The 24,079-nt window shown below is 38.7% G+C and overlaps 1 protein-coding gene across 1 annotated transcript in view; it reads left to right on the forward strand.

The window, feature by feature from the left end:
* The window catches only part of LOC106001697 (zinc finger protein 684-like), a 59,825-nt gene extending 36,029 nt beyond the window's left edge, over window positions 1-23,796 (forward strand). Inside the window, 8 exon segments of the mRNA XM_013036707.1 lie at window positions 9,023-9,112; window positions 11,276-11,334; window positions 14,625-14,751; window positions 15,395-15,553; window positions 16,218-16,458; window positions 16,616-17,092; window positions 17,094-17,261; window positions 23,775-23,796. Of these exon segments, the coding sequence (XP_012892161.1) occupies window positions 9,023-9,112; window positions 11,276-11,334; window positions 14,625-14,751; window positions 15,395-15,553; window positions 16,218-16,458; window positions 16,616-17,092; window positions 17,094-17,261; window positions 23,775-23,796 (1,343 nt within the window).
* Window positions 23,797-24,079: the final 283 nt, after the last annotated feature.

Raw genomic sequence — 24,079 nt, forward strand, 5'->3', positions numbered from 1 at the left:
CAGAAGTGGTGCTGTGGCTCAAGTGGTAGAGCGCTAGCCTTGAGCTGAAGAGCTGAGGGACAGCGCCCAGGCCCAGAGTTCATGCACCATGACTGGACTGCAAAAAAAAAAAAAAAAAGATGAGGATCATTATTTACCTGTATTTGACCTATCGAATATCTAAACACAATCTTACTTCTGTTTCTTTGTGTCTCTCATTCCATGGATTTCTGTAACCATTTTCTAGCTAGTTTGTGCACTTCAATTTTTAACATATTTCTAATGATTTCATTACATTTCTGTGCTGCTAACATGTCTTAATTTTGTTTTGGTACAATTATTGAGAGGGAGCTGGAGCAAGGAATAGTAGTGGTGGTAGAGAGAGGTTTATCCTCCTGAGAACTAAGTTTCAGCCTCTAGAAAAGTGAGAAAACACAAATTCTTCACATCAGGCACACCTGTGTTTCATTATAACTCACTCAGCAGAAGTACAAAATGGGCTAAGAGTGAATCAATCCAAGTGGCTTATCACTAGTGGTTAATTAAACATAAAGTAAGCACTGAAATCCTTTTGGGGTTACTAATCAAAATCCAAATGCTTATGACTCTTGTTTTTATCAGCAAAGAAAGTGGAAGTGCAGGCATGGCTCAAGTGGTAGAGTGCTATCCTTGAACTGAAGGGCTGAGGGACAAGCTCATACCCAGAGTTCAAGCCCCATGAGCGACAGTAAATAAATAAGTGAACAAAAATTAAAAAAAAATAAATACCAAACAAAACAAGATTAAGTGTGTACAATGAAAACTTTGTATACTGAAAAGATCTATCAACGAAGAAGCAAAAGCATGGTAGGAGAAAATATTTGCATATGTCTTTAAATAGATTCCTAACAAATCTGAATTAGAAAATATAAAGAAAATCCCCCCAAGTAACCCCCCCACAAAAAATTTAATTTAAAATGGGAAAAATATTGAAGAGACTTTTCTAAAAAGGACATACGCAAATAGCTGATTAAAATGTAAAAGTAGTATCAATAATCAGGAGACAAATTCAAATCAAAATTACAATAAAGTATCCATTTTATACATGTTAGTGTGGCCGTAGTTTTAAACAAAACAACAAAAATCCTTCCAAAGTCTAAGAAAAGCTAGGAAAGATGTGACAACAATGTGAACCTTGGTGCATTTCTCTCAGGTATGTAAAACTATCAGAGATGGGACAAAAAGTCCTAAAAAGAACTGAATATAGAATTACATAGAAATATCATCTAGTACTACTACACTTGTACATACCTTTGGGAAAAACAGAGATTTCTATAATTACCGTGAAATACAGCCTAAGAGTCAAGAAAGACAAATACCAAAAAGCAGTCCAAGAGTATTTACAGAGATTAATTGAAGTACTTATAACACACTCACTCCTATACAACAGTCAAAGTTATGTTTGACCACACTATTTCAGCAAATCCATTAAAACTTCATTAAGATAGTCTGATGTTATGTACGAGGCTGTGATGGCTAACCAGATTCTAGCCAACCTTTACCTTCCATGAGAAGTTACCTCCTAGATATCATTGAATCACATAAAAAGTGAGGCAACTTTGTCCATGCATTAAAAAATGAGAAACAAACTAAAGCAAAACTGTGCTTAACTTAGAAGGCAAGATTTGATAATCGGATAAATCTCCAAGCCATCTTTAGCTTCCTCAGAAACATGTTCCTGAAGCTGAATCTTTTTTTTTTTTTCCTGTCTTCAATCTTGGAAACACTTAGGTTCATAAAATGGAATGTCAAACAGAGTGAGAAATAAAAGAATCTCATCAGAGATCCTTCCTTCTTTCTTGCTATTGACCATGAGTAAAGATTCTGGAACCATGGTGTGGAGAGAAGCCAAATGAGAGAGTCAGAAAAGAACCTGTGTGATTTTACCCTAGAAGTTCCTGGTCAGACCATGATAGGTGGGCTGGAAAAGCATAAAGCCTTCTTATGGGAGAAGAAACATTCCTGAATCAAGTAGAGCATTAAAGTATCCACTAAAGACAAATCCACAGAAGAGTAAAATCTTAAGTGTTACTAAACAATATTAACAGAAAATACACCCCAAAATGTAGATCCATAAAATGTAAAAGAAACAACTTATATAGGGATGTGCTTTTGCTTATACTTTTTGGTTGATTACACAGCAAATTCTTTATCCAGCATTCTGTTTTTTTTTTTTCCCACTTACCCACAATGGTAATTGTTAATATAAAATACATGAACTTTGCAGTGACATTCACAAAAAGAGAAAATCAATTCTGTTTACTTCAGTGAGGTGTTTTTGATAGGAAACACAATATGAATCCTTTAAAAGCAGTGTTTATAAAGTCACATGGGTGAGTAGCAGAATCTCTAGGTTCAGGAATATAAACGCACAACTCTTGACTTCCCTTGTCTAGAGGACCAGAGGTTTGTGAGCCAGTTTTTGGCACCTGGAGGAACAAATGCACAAACCCAAGGGCCCATAAAATATAATCAACCCCAGATTGGGGAAAGACTCTGGCTAGGAGCCTCAGATCGCTTCAAGTTACACCTCCCAAGAAGAGAAGACGGGCTTCTACCTCTTGGCTCTGACTATGGAGTGCAAAGCTGTATTTCAGAGCACTTCCAACAGCCAGGCAAAAGGAAAGAAACCCGAATTTGCAAACTAAAAACACCAACAGTGGGCAAGATGGCACTGGCCCCTTTACTCCCCACTCCCTCACACACACTTTCAAAGGATCTGAGTCCGGATATAAACTACAATTCCCATAGTGCAATGCATTCACCTAGAGGAAGTGGGCCTGCTACAGGGTTTTCACTGGCACCAGACACTTAGCCCTAATTGTGCATGGATGCATGGGGACCTTTCTCTCTCAGCTGCAGGAACTAAGGTGAGTTTCTCCTTGAAAAATCAGTTTCCCTCCTGAAACATTGTGAGATCAAGCAAAACAAAGAAATGTATTAGGAGCATTAGATAATTTGGTTTTTTTATTCTTAGTACTATTAATGTAATTGAGGTTATGAGACTCCATGGTTTTGTTTTTATTTTTGTTAAAAATGTATGTTCTGGTAAATGTAAATTATGTCACTTTTGCCTTAAAATTTTGAATATCTCCCCTCTCACATTAAAAAGGTATTTGCAGCTGAGTTCCAGTGGTTCATGCCTGTAATCCTAGGGACTCAGGGGGCTGAGGTCTGAGGATGCTGGTCCAAACCCAGCTCGGGCAGGAAAATTCATGAACTTCCTCTCCAGTTAACCACCAGAAAAATGGAAATGGCCTTGTGGCTCAATTGGTGTAGAGCTCACCTTGAGCTAAAGAGCTCAGGGATAGTGCTCAGGCACCAAGTTCAAGCCACATGATCAGGTATTTACAGACACTTAACGAAATGATTCTGGGATCATTTCCCCTTCACTAAAATATATACTGAAATACTATAGCAGGATATTTAAGGTAGACATACTTTATGATGTTTGAATTAAATTGACTTGTCAAACTCTCCTCATTACTTTCCCAAAAACTCCCAAATTCCATCTATGAAATTTTAAGGAATTTTGGTTATTTGTGTCTGAAATTTGCCTTTCCTTAAAAAGTTTTTTTTCCCCTCATTTTGTTGTTTGTCCTGTAGCTTGAACTCAGAGCATGTGCACTGTCTGTGAGCATTTGTTGTGCTCTATTTGCCTTTCTTTTATTAATTGCTTCAGGGAACCAGTGAAAAGTTTCCTTCCAGGGGTTTCTTAGACTTCAAAAAATGGTTGTGTAGGTAGATCAAGTTGAATGTGGGTGGAGGTAGAGTTAAGGGTAGGTCTATGTTCATGTGAAGCTTGATCACTTGCTTCAAACCAGTCTGTTTTTACTTTTCTGTTTTGCATATCCTGTTTTGTTTTGATTTTCTACCTCTTCTCTGATCCTAGAAGTTTCTGGCAGCAACTCTAGGCTAAATATCTGGGGGACCTCAGACTTGTCTTCCCAGACTGTATCCATTACACTGTGGAATTTGCTTCCCTCCCTCATATCAGACATCGTAAGCTGTCTCTTAAGGGTTTGTTGTGATTGTTGATGATCTTTTCCCCACATCATGACTGGGAAGGAGTGTGTAGGAAATATTCATGCCTGATATTCAGTCCTCCAGTGCATAGGTTCTCCATGCCTCTTTTAGTGGACCTGAGCTATTCCTCATGAAAATGGAGATCATGAGGCACATTTGGATGTATAGATGGCAACATTGGAGCACCTATAAAATATGAAGGAAAAATAATTCTTTCTTTCTGTAAAGTTAAAAGTAAGTTCCTGAGAGGCAAGGAGATAAGGATCAGGTAAAATTTGGTGCTTCCTAGATTAGCTGTGTCACACAGTTGTCATTGTTCAAGGTTACATTTTTCAAACATTCATTTCCAAGTATTATGTTTATTGTACTAGTATAAATAGAATTTACTGCCTACATTATTTTTGAATTGTTGATTGCTCACAGACGTGTTTCATTATTTGTTATACAAATATATCCTCTTACTTCATTGATCTCAATTATTGAGTGTTGTAGATCCTGAGATAGAAGGTACAAGTATGGTAAGGTATTCAGGGATAGATAATGGCTCTGACTTCCTCTGGAAGAAAAGGTGAATGAATGGAAAAAGTGTGAGCTAATGCATAACACTTGTAGAATTCCTTTGGCAGGAGATGTGGTGCACCCCACTTGGGTTCCACTATTCTTAGAGATTCCTTTGTTGGTAATGATCCACCACCATGGAGGGCCTGTGGATTTAACTTCTTGTCCACTGTTCTGGTGTTAGGAGCCTCCCAATATTCACCACAAGACTGGTCTCAGAGGAGTGACATGATCAGTGGTAACTTACTGGACCTCATGTTTGTCAGCCTGTGTGGACAAGCTCACCCTAACATTGTAGACTGGATGCTGCCTTGAGGCCTATTTGCATGAAAGCCTCTCTGGATTCCATACCTCTGCTTCAGAGACCTGTTCTGTTTCATGGGTTTTTTTTTAAATCACTTACAGTGCAAGCTTGTGTTATGTATCTGTACAGGCTGGTAGTTGATCTGCGTATTGTTTTCAAGGGTGGGGTGGTGTTTCATGCCTATTGCAGTCACGATTGTATTTTCACTAACCATATAAATCCTAAGATTACTATTCAATCACCTTAACTTATGTTGCCTGTTCAGTTGATAGAACCATGATGGTAGAATAAGTTTGGGTCTGTTTGCGATTGAGCTTTAGAGGGCTCTTAGCCATTGCTGGAGATTTTTGGGAATATTGGTTGCCAGCATTATTGCTACCCTAACTTTTCTTGCTAGTGCTACTTCTTCTGCTGTGAACCTTATCCAAACCATATATACAGCACAACATGTTAATACTTTCGCTTGATAAGTTTCTGGTGCCCTGGGATGCAGGTGGGAGTAGATAAAAAGATTGTTATATGTTTTATGGTTTGGAAACAGCAGTGATGTATTCTGATAATCAGGTAGACCTGCTAAAGACCCAGTTAAAAATGATGTCATGCTAATGGTGAGTACATCTGTGTTATCCTTCTTAAATATTATGGAAATATGGGGCTGGGAAGGGGGCTCAGTGGTAGAGCGCTTGCCTTGCATGCATGAGGCCCTGGGTTCATTTCCTCAGCACCACATAAGCAAAAAGGAAAAGGCCACAAGTGGTTCTATGGCTCAAGTGGTAGAGTGCTAGCCTTGAGCTGAAGAGTTGAGGGTCAGCGCCCAGGCCCAGAGTTCAGGCCCCAGACTGGACCCAAAAACACCAAACAAACAATATTATGGAAATATGACTTGGACCAATATCCAGTGACATATTTGAAGAATCTGTTCCTTTGATAATTTAAGCTTAGACATTATGCAGTGTCAGGGTCAGATATCTGATATTGGTCACTCCACCCTATAGGTAGCACACACCACAGAATTAGCTGCATCACTTCTCCATTACCTGCATAATAACACACCTTTTGCTATTTCTTAGGCATTTTGCTGTTTCTTCTTTTGGTATTCCTTTTTCTTCTATTCTTCCTGAGATATATGATCTGCTTTTTCCAGGTTCAGGCTGATAATCACTTGCTCAATTTACAAAATGAAAAAGGGGAGATGTTGGAGATCCAGAGGTGCCAGGAGCTGGCAAGGTGTGAGCAAAAGCCCCACAACCACTGCCCTATTCATAGGAGGGAGTTTTCCTATTACTTCTGGCCCTGAGTGCTTACCTGTAGAACTTTGGTGGACAAAGGTTGAACTAGAATGAGGAAGGATGCATATGATCTGCAGTTGTTGCCACATTGAGTCCTAGAACAATGTGATGCAAGAACTGGACAGATATAGAAAGTGTCTCTAGCTAAGGTCGTTGCTGGAATAAAGAGAAATTCATCATTGGCCTTCTCTCTGTTTGTTCCATTATCATCCCCTTGTTGTTCAGGAGCACTGCTGGTGTGGCTGGCCCACAGCAGTGGTAGAGTGTTTCCCTTTCCCTAGCATGCATGAAGCCCTGTGTTGAAGTCCTCAGTACCACATACACAAAAATGGAAAATGTGGAAATGTGGCTCAAGTAGTAGGGTGTTAGTCTTGAGCAAAAGAAGTTCAGTGACAGTGTCCAGGCACTGAGTTCAAGCCCCAGAGTTGGGACATAAAACACAAGAAATGCAAGCTGGGTGCTGGTGCCTCATGTCTGTAATCCTAGCTGTTCAATATGCCGAAAATGAGGATCCCAGTTCAAAGTCAGCCTGGGCATCAACATGTGTGAAACACTTATCTGCAGTGACCACCAGAAAACTGGAAGTGGTGCTGTGGCTCACATGGTAGAGCACTTGCCTTGAGCTGAAGAGCTCAGAGATGGTTCCCAGGATCAGAGTACAAGTGCCATTACCAACAACAAAAAAAAAAGATAAAAGAATAAATAAGTGTATCACAAATGTAGGCTTGAACAATGAAAACTATAGTTCACAGGTAGTCTTGGAAGCACTCCAGTTTTTCCTGATCCTTTTCTCCTTGCCTCTCAGGAATTTACATTTACAGAATGAAATCATTTTTTATTTATATTATTGGAGGTGCTTTTAAGTTGAAGTCTATACATCTAAATATGCCCTTTGGTTCCCATTTTCATGAGGACTAGTTTAGCTCCACAAAATGGACATGCAAAATCCATACACTGGAGAACTAAAATTAGATGGGAAAGTTTCAAATCCAATCCTTCCCAATTATGTTGTATATAAATGATCACCAAAGGGGTTGGGAAGGTGGCTCAGTGGTAGAGCCTGAGGCCCTGGGTTCGATTCCTCAGCAGCACATAAACAAAAAGAAAAAAGCCAGTAGTGGCGCTGTGGCTCATGTTGTAGAGCGCTAGCCTTGAGTTGAAGAGCTGAGGGACAGTGCCCAGGCCCAGAGTTGAGGCCCCATAACCAGACCAAAAAAATAAAAAATAAATAAGGGATCACCAAAAATCACAATAAACCCTTAAGAGACAAGTATAGGATCTCTGATTATGGGACAGTGAGACAGTTACATCCCTGGGGTACCTGCCAGGAGCAGGCAAAATGTGAGCAAAAGCTTAAGGGCCATTGACTCTCACCCTCAGGGCTGCAAGTCCTTGCCCTTTCTTGGTTTGAGGAAGTCTGTGTTCTAGCTTTTTGGCCTGGCGCTTTAAGTGAAGGGAGGTTTTAGTGGAAAAAATAGATTGAAATAGAATGAGGAAAGAAGTGTGTATTTGCACTTTTTGGCAGAGTGTGCCTAGACCAATATTACATAAGCATTTGAGAAAAATAGCAGGATTGTGCCATCAGCCTCTCTCTGTCTCCTTCATTATCATCCCCTTGGCCCTCAGAGTCTTGCTGGTGCTCTAATGGGACTGGGGCAAGGAGACAAAACATTTATTCCACAGCTGAATTGATAAGGTCTGAGAAGACAAGTCTGAGTTCCCCTAGATATGTAGCCTAAAGCTACTGAAAGGAAGTTTTAGGATCAGAGAAGAAGTAAGAATTCTAAAGAGATTTTCACATGCAAAATGAAAAGACAAAAGCAGACTGGTTTGCAAGTGATTAAGCTTCACATCAACATAGAGGTACCCTAAACTTCACTGTTCTACCCTAAACAACTCTCTTTGTAGGAAAATGGAGGTAATGTGCCAAATTCTTAAGAAGCTCAGTGAGGAAACTTTTCACTAGTTACCTCAAGAGATTATTAAAGGAAATGCAAGTAAAGCACTGCAAATGCTCACAGACAGTGCCCAAGCTCTGAGTTGAAGCCTTAGGACCAACAGCAAAAAAAAAAAAAAACATAAAACTCTTAAATGAAAAGCAAAATTTAGAAACAACCAAAAACTCCTTTTGATTTAATTGGGGACTTTCTGGAAAATTAATTGTTAGATTTTGGGAAATCCAAATCAACACAAGGATTATGCTGCATATCTACCTAACAATCTCACTATTTTATGCCAGTGTGTATATTACATCAATAGGAAATGACCCAGTATAAGTTTAGTGTCTGTGAGTACCTTTGCAAGATGAGAGGGGAGGTATTAAACAATTTAAGCAAAACAGAGATATAATTTCCATTCACCAGAACGCAGGCATTGAACAAAAAGAAAGGTATAAGCAACGCAGTCCTATAACCTCAATTTCATTATTAGAACTAAGAATCAAAAATCCAATGCATCCAATTCTCCCCATATATTTACATTTTGTGGCTGGACTTGCAATATTTCAGGAAGGAAACAATGGTTTTCAATAAGAAATTCACCTTAGCTCCCACAACAGGGAGAGAAAAGTCCCAATGCACCCAAGCACACTTGGGACCAGGGGTGTAGCAGGGTGCGGTAAGCACTGTAGGAATTGTATCCTCCATAGAGGACATTTCCTTTGAAAGTCTTGGGTTTTTTCTTTTTTTGGAGGGCGGAGATGGGGCAGAAGATCCTTTGTGCCTGCATCTCCCCGCCCTCCATGGGTGTTTGAAGTCTGCCTATTCCGGATTCTTTTCCTTTGCCTTGCTGCTGGAAGTGCTCTGAAGTACAGTTTGGCCTTCCATAGGTGTTAGCCACGAGGCCGGAGCCCAGCTCTGTGCAGTGGAGCTTGGGAGCTGTAACTTGAAGGAATCTCAGGCTTTGGAACTAATGTCAGGTAGGAACTGTGCGATTGCTGCTGGAGTCTACACTCTACAGATTTCTCTTTCTGTTTCTGTGGTGGGTCGTGGGTCTTGAACTCTGGGTCTGCAAGCACCGTTCCTGAGCTTGTCAGCTCAGAGGGAGAACTTTACATTTGAGCCAAAGTGCCTACTTCCTCCTCCATGCTTTTCTCCAGTTTGGGGTGATAATTTGCTTGAGGTTCCGGAGTTTGTGCTGCAATTAGCCTCTGGGCCTTCAGATGCAAGAACCTGGTTCCCAAATGTCTGAGAGCAAGCTGTGTGATTTTCCAGATGAGGAGAGCCCAGGAGCTGTGCATTTGTACTCCAAGACCAAGGGATTCTTCTATTAACCCATATGACTTTATTTGCTTTGCCCAGGTGTAAGAGGAGTACAGGAAGAATTCTAGTGAAACTGTGAGGTGTGTGCCTGCCTTGAGTCCTCTTACATTGAAGTTGTATTTGGGGCTTCTGTGTTGTTTCTCCTAGAGATAATTTAATCTGTTTAGCTTGAGTTTTTAATCTCCTGGCTTGAGTTCACAGATGTTTGTTCACCATCCTGTTTCTAGAGACAGTTGTACATGGGATATTGTAGTAGTGAGTGCTGGTCCTGTATTTTTGGGAATGAAGCCTAGCAATTTTTGCAAGTAGAGCATCCTATGAATAGGAATCTCCATCCTAAATGGACAGACCTTGTCAATTCTGAGAAGCCCTAAAGGGAAGAAGCAGAAAAGCACAGGAAGGGGAAGATGTTGCTAGCTTCCCTTGCCTTATGCAAAACTTGTTGCTACTTCCCTGAGCACAAGATTCAAGTGATACTCTTTCCTACACCACTCTCAATTACTTTTTGCTGTTGCAAGGTTTAAACTAATTCATAGGAGTCGTGATGAGCTGGATAGAGGAATAAGCCAGAGCATAGATATCAGAGTCTCCCTGAGGCTGTGGTTTGGGATGGTGGGGTAATTGTTATGACTGAAAGTATCTATTTATGTACTAAACCCTAATCCTCTTCTCGCTATTTTATTTAGCCTTTTACCACTGAATTTAATATGTAATCTTGAAATTTATCTTAAATGTGCCATCTATGGATTTGCTAATGCTAGCTCTAATCAGTTGGTTCCACCTGGTTGTTCAGAAAGTATCAGTCAGGGAAATTTGGCCTCATAAGAAAAGTCACAGGAGAAAACAAGGTAATATGTCTTACTCAAGGTTTTATGTGTCATTGCTATATCGAGTATTTTATGTTGTATCTTTATTAAGCCCTGTATCTCCAACAGTGTGGCCAAGGTTCTTCCCATGACTGTTTAGGAAAATGAGCTTTAGTAACTTCTCAAACCTGGGTTTACATCATCTTTACTCATGTCCCTTTGCCAAAGCATCTTAAATGGCAATTTGCAAGTCATTGCATAGGTGTACAATGGGTACAGTGAAGTATGCCATTTGACCTCCATTATTGAAATATTATAACACAAGAAATATATATACATTTTCTTCTATAACTTTGGGTGAAAACTACTGAGTTACATTATACATGCTTTCCCTGGTTTTAAATATATAAATGAATGAGGCAGAACACAAATTCCAATGATTCCTAGGATATCTTTGCATATCTTCATACATCTTGAAGTATATTTCAGCAATAACTTCTTTTAGTGGAAATGTGATATGTTTTTGTTTTCAGTTATTCAGTGTTTTCTGTGGAATCATTTATTTTTACAAATTTAGTGAATACATAAACAAGAAATTAGTTGGTTTAGTAATATCTATGTACCAGGAAATGGAGTGGATATGTGTTTGTTGGAGACTTTAATGCCCTGCTTCAGACATTTTACGTCGGTGCGGGGGGGGGGGGGGGGGAAGAAGGGGGGGAAGGAGAATTGGGATTGGGGGGGAGGAGGGAGGCTGGGAAGGGATGTGAAGAGTAAACCAAAGGAGGAGGGTGCAATGCTTGGTAAGAAATGTACGCATTATCCTGCCCATGTAATTGTGACCCCTCTGTACAGTATGTTCACAAATAAAATAAAATTAAATTAAAAAAAATTCTTCTCTTATAAGAAGGATTTATGCTTTTCCAGCCCATGTCTCATGTTTACAAGAGGAAATTCTGGGCAAAAAGTCTCACAGATTCATTTTTGGAATACGTCATTTGTTTTATATCCTAGCCATGCTTCTAGAATCTTCTGTTCATTGTCAGAAGCAAGCAAGCAAGAAAGGATCTCTGGTGAGTTTTTTGTCATCTGTTTTTTATTCCATTATATGAACCTAAAGATGTTCAAGAATTAAAAACAATACCAACCAAACAGATTCAGCCTCAGGAACATATTCATAAATCAGATAAAGATGGCTTGTAGATTTAGCAGATAAAGGTTCCTTATAGATTTAGTAAATTAAATGCTTATATTCTTTCTCAGCTGAGTGTAGATTTGCTTCAGAATGTCTAGGTTTTTGTGTTGTCATAAAATGTAGTCACTCTTGTTATGTGATTTAATGACACCAAGCAGGTTACATCTCAAGAAGGTGAAGGATAGACTGGAACCAGATCACTACCTCAGGAGTAACATTAAACTATCTCAATGAAATTTTCCTGGAATTGCTGAAATAGTGTTGTTACATACACACACACCTTTGTGTATTCTTAAGGAATGATTAACACATATGTACTTAAATTACTTTCCATATATACTTCTTGGACTACATCATGGTCTTGGTCTTACTTGAAACTTAGGCTATATTTGATGCTGAACTTTATGGTCTTTCTACAAATTTCTGTTTGTTTTCTCAAGTGTCCTCACAAGATTTTTTTCCTCTATGTTCTCTCTTTATTCTTGATTTTCTACTCACAAGTGTTGGTTATTTTTCTCTTTCTCTCTCTTTTTATCTCTCTTTCTATTATTTTTTCTTACTTTTCTCATTCCCTCTTTCTTCTATATGTTTCTCAGTTGTTTCTTTCCTTGAAATGATCTGTCTGGGAACTGGTTTTTCGTAGTGATCAGTTTTAATTTGCTGATGTGGCTCTTTTTTTTTTTTATTGTGAAAACACCCTACTCTTACGTTTGACATTTTTCCTATCAATTATATAGGAAATTTTTTTTTTGGTCCGGTTGTGGGGCCTGAACTCTGGGCTTGAGCGCTGTCCCTCAGCTCTTCAGCTCAAGGCTAGCGCTCTACCACTTGAGCCACAGCGCCACTTCCATCTTTTTCTTTTTGCTTATGTGGTGCTGAGGAATTGAACCCAGGGCCTCAGGCATACAAGACAAGGACTCTACCACTGAGCCACCTCCCCAGCACCATATATAGGAAAATTTTTGCCTAAAGAGTTCTACAGGATTCCAGAACCAAAGAAAATTAGAGAAACACAAAAATATGAACAGATAGACTTAGGGGAAAACAGGGGTCCGGAAGCTCTCTGACACTTGGTTCCTGGATTCCTGCAAGCAATCATAGTTGCTTGAGTTCACACAGGAAAGGTTACCATTGATAACATGCAAATATGAAGTATCTAGATAAATATTACAATCAGACTCACAACAGTTTGTGAGGGATGCATGTTTCCTTATTCTCCTGAGACAGAAGACTGCTGCCCAGAGAAAACGCAGACATGAAGTTCACCTTACCTAGCCTTCAAGGTCAACAGCACCTCAGTTTCAGCTGCTATCTTTTCAAAGCTAAGGCAAAAGGCCTGCACTCTGGTCTCTTAACCCTCTCAAGAATTCTCTTTTAACCCCTCCGTGGCCACATCTAAGTGCTTTCAGTATTATCAGGCTGGAATTCCAACCTCTCAAATCTTTTTCCCCTTCAGCTCAACTTCACAGTTCCTTACAGAAAATACGTCCTTCCCCCAATTGATACACTACAAGAAAATGTGACTTCTCCTGATTGTGATATCTTTGGTCTTCTTTTGATGTAGTATAGCTTTGTTTTCCGATCACACTACTTTTGAATATTTTCATTCACTTCCATTGTTAAACAAGAACTGGTTTTGATAAAAAAAAAAATACAGTGACAAGTTTTTCTCTATTAGAAATATCACTTGTTGCAAAATCTCAGAGATGTTTGCTCAGTAATTGATTTTGATCCCTGAAGAAGTTTGCTATTAACTAACACAAGTGGAAATATATCCTTAGGGATCTAATGGAGAAATGACTCAGGAATATCTGACATATTTGAGCATTTCATCATATTTATCATTTTTGCCATATTGAGTGTTCCTTGAGCCTCTATCAATTTGCTTCCATCTTCCATGAAGGCCTATTGAAATGAAAATCTTGTAAAGGAATATTTTATTCCCCTCCCACCTATATTTTGTGTTGTAGAATGTACGCAAAGTTTACAAAACTTCATGGTAGCAGTTCTTTTTTACATAGGAAGGAAATATCAGGGTGTGTATGACCACATTTCAATATTTAGTATTTAAACAAGGAATGGTTAACCTAGGATATTTTTATGTGGAAACTAAATCACATCCTGTAAGGACCAAATAAACCATTAGCTACTTTCTGGAGTAGTGTTACTGTTTCTAATATTCATGTGGACACTGTGCTTTTCATAGACTTACTAATGTGTACCATGTGAGGTACTGAATGTGTTCTGCTTGCTTATGAGAACGCTTGTTAATAGAAGATCTCAATAGGGTTTACAGTGATGCAGAATATATGAATGCAGTAAAAATACTTGTTTAATTCATTGTCAAACTGATATGTACTAAAAGTTTATCAAAACATGATAATATCATCTTTAGGCACCTCCTTAAACTTAATATTGTCATGGTAGGTTATTGTTTCCTTAGAATTTTTATCTTGTCTCTATTGCTTGCAGCAGAAATGTGTTTGCATGCATTAGGGAAACTGTAATTTTTTTTCTATTCTTTTTATTTTGGGGGGGGTCCAGTCTTGGGTTCTGAACTCTGGGCCTGGGCACTGTCCCCTCAGCTCTTCTGCTCAAGGCTAGTGGTCTACCACTTGAGCCACAAGACCACTTCTGGCTTTTTTCTTATGTGGTGCTGAGGAATTGAACCCAGGGCCTCAGGCATGCAAGGCAAGCGCTCTACCACTGAGCCACCTTCCCAGCCCGAAACCATAATATTTTAATGGATTTGGGGCTTAAATTCTGGGCCTAGCTGTTGTCCCTCAGCTCTTCAAGTCAATATGAATGCTCTACCACTTGAGTCGCAGTGCTACTTTCACTTTTCTGGTCGTTTATTGGAGATAAGAGTCTCACTGATGTTGGTGGCTGGGCTGGCTTTGAACCACAATCCTCAGACCTCAGCCCCCTCAATAGCTAGGATTATAGGTATAAGTCACCAGTGCCCCACAAATCTTTGTTTTTATAATGGTTAGTTTTATATATTCTCAAGTATTTTTAATTTGCTATTTAATTCTCCCAGTGAATAGATAATACAGCAAGCTGCAAATATTATATGTAAGACAAAAGCATACCTGCAGCATAATGAAATTCCAGATTGTAATTCTCATGACCCATGCATAATTTCTTGATGGAAATGTGCCTTTACAGAAGCTGATGTCATTTGATGATGTGGCTATATACTTCACCTGGAAGGAGTGGCAGGATCTGGATCCTGGTCAGAAGACCCTTCATAGAGATGTAATGCTGGAGACCTATAGCAACCTCATGTCCTTGGGTGAGCAAAGGTCATTTTTATTTGGAAGATCAAGTGCTTTTATTTTAGTAGACATTTGTCTATTTTTGTTATTTAGTTAGAAGATTCTAGTCCACAGGAAGTGTCATTTCTTTCTAAGTGAAACATCAACGTGATTATATGTAACTCAAGAGCTAATTTTATTCTCATTCTTTAAGAAGGAAAATCAGTAGTTGGACAAAAGTTCTAAACTATGTTTCACTAATAAGAGACTGGGTTCCCAAATTTGGAGTGCTTATTATAGGTGGATCTGCAGTCTAGAATAGAACATACGTTATTACTGCAAATATGATCTGGAACTCATTAGTTGAATGTGTATATTTGTTAGCCAAACCTGACATAGGGTGCAGTGCTTCAAGCTTGGAATCCTAGATACTCCGGAGTCTGAAATTGAAGATTTTGGTTTGAAGCCAGCAACTGCAGAAAATCACAATGAGACTCTTATCTCCAATTAACCATTCAAAAACTATAAATGTAGCCACTACTCAAACTAGTAGAATTCTAGCTTTGAGCAAAAGAGCTGAGTTGAAGCCACACAATTGGCAAAATAAACCCAAAGTTGGGGGAAACTCCACCATGGAGCTGTTAAATGAGAAACCAGATTTAGGAGCAACCTTGTGAACAGGATGTCTGAGACCTTATCGCAATGATGACCCAGCAAGAGCAATAGTTCTCCACTATTTGTTAATCATAAGGCACAGTGTTCCTAAACCTAAATTGATTGTCAAGCTGGAGCAAGGTGCAGAAACATGGATAAGAGAAGGCTCAGACAAGAATTTCAAAGGTGAGTTAAAGTATCTTGAATGGTGATGTTGGATCCAGAGCCAGTTGGTATGTTTATCTTGAGCTGTACAGAGCAATATTATTCCTAGTACACCTGAGTCATGTGTGGCAGAGAACTAGGTGATCCTTTGTTTCAAGGAATTGTCAATCTAGAATTCTTGTGTAGACAAACTGAATTTGGTATGCCAGTATTGTTCATGTTAGGAATTCTTTTATCTTTAGAGAAGTCATTCTTAAAGAGAAAATGACAATGAGAAATGTAGAAAAGGAGATATCATTTTCTTTTAAACCAGTACTATGGAGGTAGGAGGAAAATAGTATGCTAGGGCTACTATCTTATGATATCACAATTTCTTATTAGTGTTGCTTGCCATGGAGTGGAATTCAGAATCATAGCTTTAAGAGTGTGTAGCTGAATAACTTCAGTAAATATTTCCTTGAGAAAAATAGAAAAATCTGAAATACTGAAAAACATTATTTTCCATTGTAAAATGTCAGTACTACTTTCTTAATTACTACATTGTGGAGAAAAGTATGTATTCTGCATAAAACAATGCTCTGACGTTTGAAAATCTTATAACAGTTAGAAATGGAAAATATCTTTACATTAAGGAATTTATGGCTTTCGTTTATGTTTTTGTCTATTTTTCTATAATTCATTTTAGATATCCAAGAAATGGAGGATATGATTTCCACTTGTCAGGAAAGTCACAATGTATATCTATCTGAAGTAGCAATCATGAAAAGTAACCCAGGGGAGGAAAAAGTGAGATTTATAAAAACTTTTATTTTGAGCTCCATACAGAAGTCAGAACTGATTAAGAATAATGGGAACTCCTTAGGGATGAGAACAGAAAAGGTCACTGTGTGTCAGAACATGGGTGTCTACAATGATCCTAGTAAGATGTGTGCTGCATATAGTCCCAGTGTGTCTCCTGTAGTTGAGGAATGTAAACAATGTGACACCTCTTTCACCCAGAATACATACCTTACTTTCCCTCAGAGAACACACACAGGAGAGAAACCTTATGAATGTAACTTGTGTGGAAATTCTTTCGCCAAGAAGGCAAATCTTACTGTCTACCAGGGAACACATACAAGAGAGAAATCTTATGAATGTAACGTGTCGAAAGTCTTTCATCAAGAAGATACAACTTACTGTCCACGAGAGAACACTGACAGGAAAGAAAACTTATGAATGTAATGTGTGTAGAAAGTCTTTCACACAGAAGTCAAACCTTTCTGTCCACAAGAGAATACACACAGGAAACAAGCCATATGAATGTAACATGTGTGGAAAGTCTTTGATCTCAAAGGCAACCTTCACTCTCCACCAGAGAACACACACAGGAGAGAAACCTTATGAATGTAACATTTGTGGAAAGTCTTTCAGCCAGAAGTCAAAACTTGCTGGCCACCAGAGTACACACACAAGAGAGAAATCTTTTGATTGTAACATGTGTGGAAAGTCTTTCACCTGGAAGACAAGCCTCACTGTTCATCAGAGAACACACACAGGAAACAAAACTTATGAATGTAACATGTGGAAAGTCTTTCACCCAGAAGCTACACCTTACTTTCCACCAGAGAACACATACAGGAGAGAAATCTTATGAATGTAACATGTGTGGAAAATCTTTCATTAACAAGCCAAAGCTTACTCTCCACCAGAGAACACACACAGGAGAGAAACCTCATGAATGTAACAGGTATGGAAAGTCTTTACCCAGAAGGCACACCTTAATGTCCTCCAGAGAACACACACAGGAGAGAAACCTTATTTAATTAACATGTGTGGAAAGTCTTTCACCTCGAAGTCCAACCTTACTGTCCACCAGAGAACAAACACAAGTGAGAAAGTTTATGAATGTAAACTGTATGGAACGTCTTTCACCCAGAGCATACACCTTTCTGTCCATCAGACAAAAACCCACCAGAGATAAATTTTATCTAAGTAGCAGGCATGGAAATTCTTTCATCTGGTAATCATACCTTAACAACCATCACAGAACACTCAGGAGAGAAACCTTACGAATGTCAGAAATGTGGACAGTCTTCCACCCAGAAGGCACACCTTAAGATCCATCACACACACTGGAGAAAAACCTTCTAAAGGTAAGAGCTGTCAAAAGAGTTTCATACAGAAGGTAAAGCTTAGTATCCACAAGAAAGCATACACAGGAGAGAAACCTTATGAATGCAACAAATGTGGACAGATTTGGTGGTCACAGCTTAATACACATTAGTTGATTCACACAAATGAAAAAACTTAGGAATGTAGCAAATGGGAAAAATATTTCACCTGTAAGAAAATTGAGATTGGAATATGGAACCCACACAGGATAAAAACCACAAGATATAGCGGATGTGGAGTCCTTCAACCAGAAGACAAAGCTAAGAGTTCAACATTGAACACACAAACACATGCACACACACACACACACACACACACACACACACAGAGGAGAAAACATATGTATGAAAACTAAGTTCAAAGGTTTTCAAGAAAATGTCATAACTCAGAAGGGTGGGGAAGGGAAGGAATGGGAAGGGGAAACAAAGGAAGAGGCAACAATGCTTGATAAGAAATATATGCATTACCTTGCCCATGTAATTATAACCCCTAACGTTAATAAAAAAGGAAAATGTCATCACTCAATTTGTATCAGAGAACAGACACAGGCGAGAATATACAAATGTAACGAAAAAGTAGTCATGAATCCACGTTCAGAGAACACACACGGGAGAAATCTTAATATTATTACAAGTGTGGAAAGTCTTTGATCTAAAAGGAATACCTCAGTGTTCCTCAGAGAACTGACTCACGTAGGAGAAAAGAAAGTAGTGAATATAACATGTGAAATGACTTTCAATCAGAAGTGAGTCCTCAGCATATGTGAGATCATACACAGGAGAGAAATTATGAGTATAGAAAACATTTTGCCAGAAGTCACATCTGTACAGGTATCAGAGACCTGGACACATGACAGAATCTCTGTAAATGTGATCATGAGAGGAAATCTTTGAACCAGAACTCAACCTTCAGCAAGTATTAGAACATTTACCCAGGAAAGAAGCCCAACCTAGGAAAATCTTTGTCAGAAAACCTCTGCAAATTATACAGAAAAATCCTTCATGGCAGAGGTAAGCTAGGTGTAATGGGAAACCATTCTTCACTCTTCAGCAGTCTTTGAGCCAACATTTCTCATACTTTCATCGTTTTGAGTGGCTATGGTGTCCTTCAATATTATCCAAAGCATGGAGAAACAACCAGTCTTGACAAGTAATTCAGAGAGTGAAGTTATTAACTTGTGTCTTTTATACTAAGGAATGGTGGGTCAGGGTAATTTGATAAACTCTTCTTGGAAACATGATCTCTGGCCCTTTGGGACTGGATTCAGATCATCTCCAACATGGTTAGGGGAACAATAGATGGGTAAAGACTGTTATGATTGGAGGCAAGAACATGAGAACAACCATTTTTCTACTGCTCCCTTAAGTCTCCCTCTGTATGTGTGATCCATGCATTACAGTACCAATGACTTACTTATTGCAGTTTAGTTTTGAAATGGAAGATATTCGTCCTTATTGCAATACATACATAGTAGTAAAATCTTTCTCAGAGCAGTTAACAATGCTCAATAGGAAATATATTCATGACCTTCCTCATATAACTAAATGACCAATCTGTATAGTATTTTTACCATAAAATATATATTTTAAAAAGTATGGTGGATACATAAAGATAAGAGTCTCTGCATTTTGCCTTGGGGGAGAACCCCAAAGTGTCCTCACTGCTTGCTTTTTTCTTTAATTAATTACTGGTGATGAGCAACTTGTGATTGATTCACTCTTAGGCCATTTAGTTGTTCTGCTGAGTGAGCTATAATAAAACACCAGTGTGGACAATGTGACAAGCCTATGTTTTCTCAATATTCTAGAGGCTAATTACATATTATATTGTACTTACTTTGAAATGCAATGTGATATTCCATATTTTCTTTGTACAATGAATGTATATCCATGCAATGAGTATATATGCAAAACCCAGAAGAAATATATTCCTTTGTGTTGAGAAGAAGTCTTTCATTTGCTATCTCATAAAGGGCCAAGGTAGATATGACATTAGGGGAAATAACCAAGCACCCAAAAACATTGATCAATCTCTCACAAAAATTGAAGCTAACAAAAAAATAAAACCATTTGCTACTTGAGTTACAGCATCACTTCTAGGCCCTGAGAGGAAGGAAGGAAGGAAGGAGGGAAGTGAGAGAGGGAGAGAGGAAAGAAGGAAGATGGAAGTAATAAACTATTCATAAGAAGAATGTTTAATTTTTGGTGAATGTGAGAATTATTCTTTCAGAGTTTGGGCTCAAGAAAAATGGCTTTTACAAAGTGGCTGAACAAGTTTACACTCCCACCAACAATGCAGTAGGGTTCCCTTCTGTCCACATCCCCTCCAGCATCTGTTGTTATTAGAGTTCTTGATTATAGCCATTCTAACTGGGGTGAGGTGGTATTTCAATATTATGATTTGCATTTTTTATGGCTAGGGATGTTGAACATTTCTTCATTTGTCTATTGGCCATCCTTTCCTCTTCAGAGAAGTTTCTCTTTAAGACTTTAGCCCACCTATTTATTGGGCAGTTGTTTCTTTGAGGATGTGTTGTTGGGGGATTTCATTTTTGTATTCCAGGTATATTTTAGATTTATAGAAGTTCCTCAAAAGACTACACATAGAGCTCTCCTGTGATGCAGCAATCCCACTTTTGGGCATTTACCCAAATGATCACAAACAAGAATATCCTAAAGCTACCAGAATGACTACATTTATTGCAACATTATTTATCATAGCTAATACATGGAACTAACCCTGATGCACCTCAGTAGATGAATGGATCAAGAAAATGTGTCACACAATTGAATTCTATGCCTCCATCAGTAAGAATGAAATTGCCCCATTTATTAGGAAATGGAAAGACTTGGAAAAAATTATATTGAGTGAAGTAAGCCAGGCCCAAAGAAACATAGGTTCCATGGTTTCCCTTATAATAACTGGTATATGTGTGAGACAAGCAGAAACGGTTAGATAAGTTGATGTTAGGGGAAATAAAACTGAAGATAAGGACACCAATTTTTTTTCTTGCTTCCTATTGTTGCTAATACATATATAAGATGATTTCTTTGTTGCTTTGTATGTCTCTACCATGGTATAGTCCTTGTTTTCACTGTATTTGATATTGATATAATTTGTGGAGGGGAGGGGAAAAATTATTTAAATAGAGATATAGGTGGACTCATTCCAACAATGAAAAGTACAAGACGTTATGTTGTAAAATGAATTTTACAAGTTTGGTGGGGCGTGTGGGAGATGGGAGGGCAGGGATGGTAAGAGGAAACAAAGGAGGAGGCAACAATGCTAGATAGGAAGTGTACTCATTACTTTGCTCCTGTAATTGTAACCCTTGGGTTTGGTATTTTCCCAACTACAACAAAAAAAGTAAAAAAATGGCTTTTACAAGAAGTATACTCTTTATCTATTTAGAAAATGATGCAGAGGCTGTAACATTTAATACAGTGATTTAATAAAATCAGTAATATTAAGTAAGGAGGTCAGGCCTGGCTGGTGCCATACTGGCCACAGGGTAGATGGTGAGGTCTGCCATCTTGTCTTCATGATCAGGGAAGGAAATGACATCATCCATCACCTGCCTCCCAGATGATGGGTGTGCCTGGATCCCTGGAAGCAGGGGTGAGCATTTGGCTGATATGTTACTCAATCTGTTAGTCCAGTGCCTGGGACTGGGAGTTTCCTGTGGACCTGCCCACTGCCCTGGCCCTATTTAGGTTGGACCATCAGTGGCACCAGACACCATGCCACATGTCTCTGTGATCCTGTCCTGTGCCCTGTCTCCTGGCTTGTCTCTGTTAATCATGGTGTCCCAATTCAGTGCTGTATTGGTTTGTTGGTATTGTTTTTATTCTTTTTTTTCCTTTCTGGCCTGTTTCCAAGCTGTCTAAGTGTATTTGTCGACAGCAATCCTTTGTTATAATGGGCTGCTTGCAGACTGCTACCTGTGTAATAAAGATTCCAGTATTCCATCTTCCAAAATGTGGCTTCTGTGCTCACTTCGGCAGCACATTGGCTGAAATTGGAACGATACAGAGAAGATTAGCATGGCCCCTGTGCAAGGATGACATGTACATTCATGAAGTGTTTCATATTTTTACATAGTAGTGTTCTAAACTTACCGAGAGCCTAATTACATCATTTATACAATAAAAAAATGTGACTTCTGGGATAATTCACCTTACAACAAATATACTGTCTTCATTTACATAAACACAAAGTTTGACCTAAAGTTAGAATTTCTAGAGCCAAGATAGATCCCTCTGTATAGTTATGTACTTAAACGTAGCCTGGATGCATTTAGAAAAAATGTCTGTGTTACATCAGAAAGTGCTTAATTAGTAAACCAAGACCAAGACTCCAGATCCTATATAAGCCAGTCATTCTAGATAAGTCCAGAGCTGTTTGCTTCCATGAAGAGCTCTACTTTCACACTTTCATGAACAAATGTTTTTGTGACAATATGAGGTCTTCACCTCAGGAACTGATTTAACATACTTGATATTTTCTCTTTTTTTAAAGCAACACTATCACTCTACCACTTGTGCCACATCTTGATTTTTGGTGGTTAAGTAGAGATATTTCTACTGTCTTTTCTGCCAGAGCTGGTTTCAAAGGAGATTCTCTCATCTTGGCCTCCATAAAAGCTAGGAATCAAAGCATGAGCCCTGTGGGCTTTTCTGAAGAAATCTTCTCTCTCTGGGAACAAGAGGTTTCATTCAGTGCTTCACCTCAGGCTTCCTGTGCCTTCAACAATGTCAGTATATGTTTTTATTGTTAAAAGAGAATCCTTAAATCCTGGCCATGATTCCATTAACAAGATAAGGACAGTGGACTTCACATTGCCAGATTTAGCTAGGTTGCTAGCTTAACTCCTTCCCTCACACTGTTCACCCTTCTGGTGGTCTATACAGGCCTAGTACAAAAATGGAGGGATTGGGAGGCACTTGTGCCCTTGGCCTTCCTACTTGTGGCACACATACACATACACACACACACACACACACAGAGGCATATACACCAGGCATTTGGAAATAGCTCATTCTCCCATGTTTACACACTGGATGCTTTCTGAGAAGGGATGGTTCACAGAGTGGAGTCCTACCTAGGCCTGTCATATAGCTGAAATTAAAAGGCGGGAACCAAAATACCTCATTCATTCAACATAGGTCTGATGATAACATATTTAATTATTGCTTTAATCATTTTTATTACTATCACTTGGCCAATACTTTTGGTTAAGCTCAAAATTTAAGAGACTTACTGCTCACTTAATATAAGACCAGCAATTAAAAACGAGCCAGTTACACTCCCTCAAGTGTGGAATCTTAGCTACTCAGGAAGCTAAATTAGAACGGTAATATTTGTAGGCCATCCTATGCAAAACCTTCATGAAAATGGTATCTTAATCAATAAAAGGGTGGATCTGGTGATATGTGCCTATCTTGTTTGCTCCTTGTGACATGTAATTATAAAAATTAGTCTAGAAATGCCCAGGCAGAGAAGCAAGACTGTAAGGTGAAAATTGAGTGATACAAAAGGGCTTCTGGCATGGAAGGTAAAGGAAGACTTAAAAATTTTCCCCCTAAATTCAACCTGAGGACTACTAATATGACCTGTGCAAACAATACATTCTTCTAAATACTTAGTAGAAGAATTTGGATGTGGTTTACAGAATGATAGGTAAACAGTCCTTTACCAAGTGATTGCAAAAGGACCTTTGCATATGTCTATATGATGTTATAAAATTTATATCCTATTGTGTGGAAACCATGACTCCTGCTTGAATCAAGTAGTTCAGATCTACTGATCTAACAGGGCACTGGTGCTACACATCTGAATTCTTAGTTGCTCAAGAGTATGAGTTTTAAGGATAACAATTGAAAGGCAAACTAGGTAGGAAATGCTGTGAAGGTGTTAGCGCCAATTATCACCAAATTTCCCACAAGTAGTGCTGTGAATCAAGTTGATAGACTATCATTACTTTTGGTTATTTATTTAAAAAGCTCAGGGACAGTACCCAGGCCTGAGCAGAAAAACTCCAAAGCCAGGGAAGATATTTTTTTAAATGGGCTCTTTGTCCCTTGTGCAGAAAAGTTATCATTCCTGTGTAAGCCTAATGTACTCCATAGGGTATAGTCATTGTCCCTCAATTGAAGTTGACATTGAAATGTCTTATAAGCCAGGGTAATGATAGATTGTCACGAATATTTGGGTATCTTTTGTCATGTGAATGGACGTGAATATACCTTTATGTTTCTGACTAGTTCATAGGTCCTTGCAGAGGTTCAAGTTACTGTGTAGGACAATGTGGTCCATGTCTGTATGGAGTGGAATGAGACCTTCAATGAAAGATCTCAACATATAAAATGTGGCCAAATATTTCAGTATACTTGA

The sequence above is a fragment of the Dipodomys ordii genome, unplaced genomic scaffold (assembly GCF_000151885.1).
Source record: "Dipodomys ordii isolate 6190 unplaced genomic scaffold, Dord_2.0 Scaffold371, whole genome shotgun sequence".
Lineage (NCBI taxonomy): Eukaryota > Metazoa > Chordata > Mammalia > Rodentia > Heteromyidae > Dipodomys > Dipodomys ordii.